Source organism: Terrapene carolina, unplaced genomic scaffold (genome assembly GCF_002925995.2).
Source record: "Terrapene carolina triunguis isolate 2854851 unplaced genomic scaffold, T_m_triunguis-2.0 Scaffold211, whole genome shotgun sequence".
NCBI lineage: Eukaryota > Metazoa > Chordata > Testudines > Emydidae > Terrapene > Terrapene triunguis.
Window position 1 is genome coordinate 33,090,544 of NW_020664562.1, and position 8,946 is coordinate 33,099,489.

The 8,946-nt window shown below is 45.8% G+C and overlaps 1 protein-coding gene across 5 annotated transcripts in view; it reads left to right on the forward strand.

Moving 5' to 3' along the window:
- LOC112107617 (choline transporter-like protein 5) overlaps positions 1-8,946 on the forward strand; it is a 199,052-nt gene that overhangs the window by 183,856 nt on the left and 6,250 nt on the right. For all 5 annotated transcript variants that reach the window (XM_026655798.1, XM_026655799.2, XM_026655797.2 and 2 more), the window contains 3 exons: positions 3,698-3,768; positions 5,324-5,412; positions 6,161-6,245. In XM_026655798.1, coding sequence (XP_026511583.1) covers positions 3,698-3,768; positions 5,324-5,412; positions 6,161-6,245 — 245 coding nt within the window. The remainder of the gene's footprint in view (positions 1-3,697; positions 3,769-5,323; positions 5,413-6,160; positions 6,246-8,946) is intronic.

Here is an 8,946-nt window from a genome sequence, read left to right on the forward strand (position 1 = left end):
GTTTACCTTCCAGGCCCTTTGCCATGATATGATTCAGCACTGACTTGTAGGATCTCACTGAACATGTCATCCCTAGTCCTCTTCTTTTTCCTCTGTAAGTGGCTCAGGCATTCCATGGGTGTGGAAGGGGAAACCCCTCAAGATCACAGCAGTAACTGCAGATAAAACACACAGAGGTACCATTGTCAATATAGTCATAATGTAAAGTGAAAGTTAAGATTCAGAACTTCCCCCTTTCCTTGTTAAACCAGACATGCTTATGCACACTTCTGCTGTCGAGTACTTGTGCATGGCACCACTCACAGCACTGGCCAGAGTAAGTAAGGCCCACAAGGGTGAGGGAAATAAGGAGGAAATTTCTCGGTTGCATGAAACTATATGTAGAGGGCAATAGCACACTTACCTGAGGTTCTTTCCCCTGCATCGGGCTCATCCATGCTCAACTACCAGGACTGACTGGATGGGTGGAGTCTCAAACAGGTCCCGGCTTGTGGCATAGCTGGACCTCCTGGTCACATGTCCCCCATCCTCCTCCATCTCCTCCTCCCAGTTCACACCAGGATCCCGTGACTTGGGCTCCTTGGAGGTATCCACAAGGTGTTCTGCAGGGTGGTAGTGGGGTCTTTGCCAAGTTCAGCATGCAGCTCTTTGTAAAAATGGCAGGTCTGTGGCTCAGCACCACATTGACAGTTTGTCTCTCTGGCCTTCTGATATGCCTGCTGCAGTTCCTTTGCTTTCACAAGGCACTGCGGCTGATCCCTGTTGTACTCCTTCTCCTGCATCCCCTGAGCAATCTGCTCATAAATGTCCATGTTTCTGTGACTGGTCCATAGCTGTGCTTTCACAGTGTCTTCTTCCCACAGGCCAGGAGATCCAATATCTCCTGTCTACTCCAAGCCAGAGCACATCTGGAGTGTGTAGCCAGCATGGCCAGCTGGGCAGTTGCTCACAAAAATGGAGAACTGCTAAGTGTGCTCACCAAGCTGGATAATCAGGAAAACACATTTCAAAAATGTGCAAGATTTTAAAGGGGAAGGGGACCTTCCAGTCTCAATGACCCTGGGCAGTGGAGCTATCAATTGTGACCAGAGCAGTCAGTGTCTGGCATTGTGGTATAGCTGCTGGAGGTCTGTTAGTTTGACATAAGTAACAGTCACATTGCATCGACCTCAGTACATCGACCATGGCTCAACACTGCTCATTGCTGTAACAAGCCACTTAGATCAGTGGGAGACAAATTTAAATGTAGACACATGCACAACTAGGTCAATGCAAGGTGGCTTATGTCAGCCTAACTATGTAGTGTAGACAAGGCCTGTAGCTTGAAAGCTTGTCTCTTTCACCAACAGAAGTTGGTGCAATGAAAGATATTATCTTACCCACCTTGTCTCTTCAGTAAATTTTGTGGCAGAGATCTGAGATCAGATCAGAGATCTAACGTATTTTTCACAAGAGTACAGTGAGGGATGCTGAAAGGTAGTCCCAGGGGTATGTGTCTCGGGGGGAGTTTGGAGAGCAAGCCTGACTTGTACTCCCCCTACAGAGGCAGCTCTTGTCTGCAGAGCTGGGCATTACAACCTGGCACACAGGGTCGCAGCACTACTTAGGTTTGGCCTGTCCGCCCCTCTGTAGATGAAGGCAGATGGGCCAAACCTGATTGGTACTGTGACGCCGTGCACCAGGTTGCAACGCTACTCGATTTGGGGCCTAATCAAATATGTTTTTACAGCCATTTCCAAGATTTCACAGACTTTACTTAAATTCATGATTACCATGACCTCCATGACAAAATCATAGCCCTAGCTATCGCCTCCACTTCTCTCCCTTATGCTACTGCTGTTAATCACCAAGAGCAATAGCTAGGAGCCAGGCAAACCTTGTATTATTTTGAATTAGGATTTTCTACTCTGTATATTCTAGCTCTAATTCCTAACTCTGACAGGCTAATGATGGTTTGTTTTCTTTAATTTGGTTGTTGAATGTTTATTTCATGCTGGTACATTACATTACCATATACATAGCCTTCATTGTTGTCAAGTGTCTTGCAATACAAGTCTCATTTCCATGCCATGAGTCAGGCAGGATTTTGATCAGAGGCTCCCTGCAATAAGCCCCCATTCTGGCCTCCTTTCCTTCCTGTTGTTTTCAGTCTGATTACAAGGAAGACTGAGCAATGCAGACTTACTGTCAATTTTTCTGACTCCTAGCATTCATTCACCTGGGGCTGATTTCCTGCTTTGAGATTGCCCCCTGCTGTGCTGTGCTGAGACACCTCAACAAAGCCTTGAGGTTTCAGTGCATTCTGAAAGCAGAGACAATGTGGCTAGCAAGGAGTGAATGAAATGGACAAAAGTCTACTGACAGCATGCACAAATGCTGGGTCTCCTACGTTTTGGTGCCCAGTTCACCTCCTGCTAGGGCTGGCCTGCCCAGGATCCTGCTATGAAGAAAAGGCTGAAATAGAGAAATATGCTAATTTCTTTATCAACAAGAACAACACCCAATTAATAGCTTTCAAGTGCTGTCAGCAGTTTTGCTGTCCTATGGCCCTGTTCAGCAATGTGCTGAGTGCTCATAGACTCATAGACTTTAAGGTCAGAAGGGACCATTATGATCATCTAGTCTGACCTCCTGCACAATGCAGGCCACAAAATCTCACCCACCCACTCCTGTAGCAAACCTCTAGCCTATGCCTGAGTTATTGAAGTCCTCAAATCGTGGTTTAAAGACCTCAAGGTGCAGAGAATCCTCCAGCAAGTGACCCGTGCCCCACGCTGCAGAGGAAGGCGAAAAACCTCCAGGGCCTCTGCCAATCTGCCCTGGAGGAAAATTCCTTCCCGACCCCAAATATGGCGATCAGTTAAACCCTGAGCAGGTGGGGAAGACTCACCAGCCAGCACTCAGGAAAGAATTCTCTGTAGTAACTCAGATCCCAGCCCATCTAACATCCCATCACAGACCATTGGGCATATTTACCTGCTAATAACCAAAGATCAATTAATTGCCAAAATTAGGCTATCCCATCATACCATCCCCTCCATAAACTTATCAAGCTTAGTCTTGAAGCCAGATATGTCTCTTGCCCCCACTACTCCCCTTGGAAGGCAGTTCCAGAACTTCACTCCTCTAATGGTTAGAAACCTTCATCTAATTTCAAGTCTAAACTTCCTAATGTCCAGTTTATATCCATTTGTTCTTGTGTCCACATTGGTACTAAGCTTAAATAATTCCTCTCCCTCCCTGATATTTATCCCTCTGATATATTTATAAAGAGCAATCATATCTCCCCTCAGCCTTCTTTTGGTTAGGCTAAACAAGCCAAGCTCTTTGAGTCTCCTTTCATAAGACAGGCTTTCCATTCCTCGGATCATCCTAGTAGCCCTTCTCTGTACCTGTTCCAGTTTGAATTCATCCTTCTTAAACATGCTCTCACCTCTCATTGATTTCGTTAGGAGTTAAAGGTCCTTAGTCCCTCACAAGACTGGGCATTTAATAACCAGAATTCTAAAATGCTACCCTCCTTTATCGTCTCCATGTTGATTTCTTGCATTGTTATATTGTTGGCCAAAGGACCAGTGCAAGACAATGACTTTTCTGAGCCAATTTCATCAACTTTCCATGGATTTCATGGAATATGAAAAGAGTAGAGATGTTCTGTTTTGAGGTGCTCAAAAACCGTTTGTCCTCTGTTGAATAGAGTTGCAGTGCTGGACAAAGTTACAGATTTCTTGTTGTTCCTTGGGAAACTTCTCGTTGCTGGCGGTGTAGGTAAGTCAGTTATTTCAATGTGATGTTGATTCTTATTCCCTACTAGCCTAGAATGTGCTAAACTTCTGTGCTCAGACAACACATCAAGGACTTGCTCTTGCAAACCTTGATACCATAAGTACTAATCACATGAGCAAAGAATTGCAGGATTGAGCCCAAAGAAGCATGTTTTCCCTCTCTTTTTTTTCATCTTACTTTGTGCATTTGACAGTATTTTTTGTATAGTCACTTCCACTGTTCTTGTGGAAGGTTGACACGCTGGGGATTGAACTGGGGACCTCCAGAACTAAAAGCATAAGCCTCTACACCTTGAACTAAAGTAGTTTGCCTTTGACTGTAACAGACTCATATCCTCAGTGGATCTGGCAGAGAGGGGAACCTGTAGTATACCATCCCCAGTGTGTTACAGGTGCACATTCTTCCTCAGACTGTGCAAGAGGGTATTTATCAGCCGCAACAGCAGCACTGTAACTGAAACTGAATTGTCAGCAAGCTGCATGCAGGTGTGTGTATGGAGAGACGGGGTGGGCCTAAGCATCTTTTGTAGTGTTGCATTCAGGCCTGTCCAAAGGACCCTTCCAAACACAAGCAGGGGAGCAGACAAAACCTAACATTTTTACAGTTTTTACTTTCATACTAATAAAAGTCAGGACATACTCTTCAGTGTGCTGCGGCAGAAAACCAATTTTCTTTTTAATTGGTCCATTTCAAAAATTCAAGTTGACGGTGTCCCCTTCAGGCCTTTTAAACTGTCACAAGAGTTTCAAAACATGATTTCATTGATGGCCATCTTTTATATTTTGTGTATTTTTAAAAAAAGTCCTAAATGGATTATTTTTTACCAGCAGATGAAAATTAGAATTGAGACCAAATCTGTAATGTTTTTGTCATTACTATAGACTGACTTTCAAAATGGGAAGGCAAATGTGATTTGAAACTGTCTCTGAAATGTGAGCCATGAAATGCTGAAATTGATTCATGTTTTCCTCCTCCTTAAGGATACATTGTGTAGGATAATTCATTAACATGTCTTTTCTGTTCTGCGTAGCACAGATATGATGATGAATTAATGTATGTAGCTCTAGATTTATCATTAAGTGTATTTATCAATAGCTATGCCATTTCTATTTTTAATCTCAAATGGTTAAATATTCCTCCAAGAGGTGAAAGCTAAAGCCACAGGCTTTTGCTCACGTATGCTTTTTAATTTATTTATTTTTTTCAAGATCAGTCTGATGGTCTTTTATATTATCATATTTTTGTATCATATATTCTTATTTATTAGTTTTGATATAAAACCCAGTCTGACTCATGAAATAAAACAATTGAGTCAGGTCTTTCTGGCCCCACAAGTATCTTTATGATAATTCATTTATATGCCATTTCTGTTCTAGTCAGAATACAGATCCTGGGGATAATTGATATCTAGAGATTTATTGCTCAAAACCTCCTGAGTCTGTTTTCAGCTGTGCCTGTCTTACCCATTCTTCATGAGTGTTGAAGTCCCAGATACCTATGTGAATAACTAATGGCCTGTGCTCTATGCTTCTTACAGGTGTTCTAGCCTTCTTTTTCTTCACACATAGAATACCAGTGTTCAAACAAGAAACCCCAACATTAAATTACTACTGGGTACCCCTGTTGGTAAGGATGCAGTTTACATTCTTAGGACACTGTGGGAGTTTTGAGGGGCAGCTCTGGGTCAGTTCTTGGGGAGCACTTACTGGCAACTGCATCTCCACCATCCTGTCAATGGGCGCAGCATCCTCTTCTGTGGCTAGCCAGCTCTGCCAAACTCCATCCCTCCCTGACTCAGTTCAGGTAGCTTTGTACCATTATGGTGCTGCAGTGAGCCTCAAGGGACTTGGTACCTTCTGTGTGCAGGAGAGTTCGGTTCCATGCCAGCTCTGCACAAACCTCCACACACAGCACTGGGGTAGACGATGGGGAACCAATTGCAGCATGTCTTCCTAAGGGATGAGGTCTACAGAGCAAAGAGAAAGCACTTGGCTCCTATGTAAATGCTTTCCCTGTGGAGTCCCTCATAGATCTGGGGATATCTGCAGGTTGGGTGGTGAGCCCTCTTTCTTGAAGGGGCAATCTGAGAGAACTCCATGAACTGAAACAGAGTTTCATAGCCCTTGTGTGGGTTTTCCTGCACTGGGAACAACATGATTCCAAGTTGCCATCTTAGAAATTGGTAACAGGTGTATGTCACCACACAGTGACTTTAATCTGTGATCTTTTGCCTCAGCAGCAAGCCTACTGCAGAGTTATGGAACTATAAATAAATCCTTTCCTGTTGGTTTAGCAGACTTTCTTGTTTGTTCTTGTTCTTTGAGGTGATGTTGCCATGATAGTGTCAAATGTATGTTTTTGGGTTTTTTTGCAGACTGTCATTATTGGCTCTTACCTAATTGCACATGGGTTCTTCAGTGTCTATGCAATGTGCGTTGATACACTTTTCCTCTGCTTTTGTAAGTATTGAGTTCTCTTTCATTAACACTCTTCTTCTGATGACATGCAGGTAAAGAGCCACCTTGTCAGTTTCCTTACAGAATTCATGTGACATGCTGGCATATTGTGGGAATAAGGAATTGCTGCTGTTCTTAATACAGGTGGTTTAATTTTACTACCGAGGGGCTTGTAAAGCTCTATGATCAGATATGCCTTCATTAGCCTATTTGCCAAGCTAGTGAAATGTATCTGGGGCTCACTGGGGTATCTGGCTTTTTGTTTATTAAATGTTTCCTAATTTTTACTAACACTTTGCTTCTGGGTGTTTTGTAACCAGACGTGTCCAGCGACAATTCACTCACACGTCTTACTAATGCCAATGGGCTTTGCACTCAGGTGTTCTCTTCAGTAAATGCTTTATGTGGCTGATAACGTCACTGTCCTTTGGTTACATACTAATAACCACGACCAAAGCTTCATGCTGACTTAACATGAAATTACCTTAAAATACTATTTTAAAACTCTCAGTCCCGTGTGACCCCATAACAAACAGTTGCTGACTCTTGAAAGGGAAGCGGTTAGGGGCATGTTTGACTTCTTGTTCAGGAATGCTCAAATTACCAGAGAAATCAATTGATCTCATTTAGACCCTAAGTATAAGAACAAGGTGTACTCGCTAAAGGGAACTCATTCCATTTGCCAGACTTAATAAAATTTAAAACATAAAGATTGGATTCTACTGTAATGGGAGCAGTAGAGTAGACCTTGGCAGGTCAGAGCAGGAGTACATTGCACTGGTTAACATTGCATCTGGCTGCATTATTTGACTGTGCTAACTAGTCAATAGTCCCTATGGCCAAGGGTTCCTAAGTGCATATTGTGGCAGTGGGACCTTGAGACAGGTAAGCACGACTAAGGGCTTAATTGCCTCCCCCACCTCCTATCTGGATAAATTCTCTAACTCCTCTGAAATCTAGCCCCATTGTTAGAAACAAAGTACAGTAACTCCTCACTTAACGTTGTAGTTATGTTCCTGAAAAATGCAACTTTAAGTGAAACAATGTTAAACGAATCCAGTTGTCCATAAGATTTAATGTAAATGCGGGGGGTTATGTTCCAAGGAAATTTTTTGGGGGCAGACAAAAGGCATTATACTTTATACTGTACTGTACTGTGGTTGGGAAGTGCCCCTGGCTTACCCCACACAGGCACAGCCCACTGCAGGCAAGGACGCTAGGAAGCATCTTTGCAGCAGCAGCGGCAGCTTTCCCGGAGAACAGGCTCAGATTTTGCCGGGAATGCTCCAGGTCCGCCTCTTCCTGTCCCCGCTGCACTCCAGGCCCACCTCTTCCCACCCCCACTCCACATCCCTCCCCCCCAAAGTCCTAAGCACCCTTCCTGCTCCTGCCCCTCCCTCCCAGAAAGTCCTAAGCGCGAAGTGCTGGGAGGGAGGTGCAGGAGTGGGGAAGCCCCGCATCTCCACTCCTCCCCCTCCCTCCCAGAAAATCCTAAGCGCTGCTAAACAGCTGTTTGGTGGTGCTTAGGATTTTCTGGGATGGAGTGAGGGTGGGGAGGAGCGGAGACGCAGGGCTTCCCCGCTCCTCCCCATCCCTCCCAGAAAGTCCTAAGCCCAAAGTGCTGGGAGGGAGGGGGAGGAGCAGGGAAGCCCCGCGTCTCCACTCCTCCCCCTCCCTGCCAGAAAATCCTAAGAGCTGCTAAACTGCTGTTTGGCGTTGCTTAGGACTTTCTGGGAGGGAGGGAGAGGAGCAGAGACACAGCGCTTCCCCACTCCTGCTCCTCCCTCCCAGCACTTCGCGCTTAGGACTTTCTAGGAGGGAGGGGCAGGAGTGGGGAAGTCCTGCATCTCCATTCCTCCCCCTCCCTCCCAGAAAGTCCTAAGTGCCGCCAAACAGCTGTTTGGTGGTGGGGGAAGCGCTGGAAGGGAGGGGGAGGAGGCGGAGAAGCAGAACTTGTGCAATGCTCCCTTGTAAAGTCGCTGCTCTTCCACAGAATGTTGCAAGCAGGCAGCCAAACAATGTTATAAGCATGCACAACTTTAAATGAGCATGTTCCCTAATTGAGCAGGGACGTAACATTGAAACAACGTTAAGTGGGACAACGTTAAATGAGTTACTGTAGTGAATTGGACCCCAAGCTCAGCCCTTGCCGCCTGGAGCCTCCGTTCCCTTGGAACAGGCCAGAACACCAGTGACACAGGACTTGGAGCACACTGGCATGCCGGGGGTGACACAGAATAAAGTAAATCAAAACCATTTCCTGACCTCCTCCTACCACCTTTAATAACCATCTGTATTTATTTATTGCAATGGGCCCTGTTTCTCCTTTCACAGCAATGTAAATCAGGAGTAATCCACTGATGTGAGAGGAATCAGAGAGGAGGCGTTTAGATAGGGTTACCATATCTCATAAATAAAAAAAGAGGACCCTCCACGGGCCCTGGCCCCGCCCATTTCCCCACCCCCAGCCCCGCCCCAACTCCGCCCCTTCTCCACCCTAACTCCGCCCCCTCCTCCCTTCCACTCCCAGCCAGGGGGAAAGGGCTGCCCCAGTGCTACCGGCTTCAGGGTTTGCCGGGCAGCCCTCAGACCCTGCGCCCCCAGCCGGCGCTTCCCCAGTGCAGCTGGAGCCCGGGAGGGGAAGCGCCCAGCCGGGGGCGCAGGGTCTGGAGGCTGCCCGGCAAACCGTGAAGCCGGTAGCGCT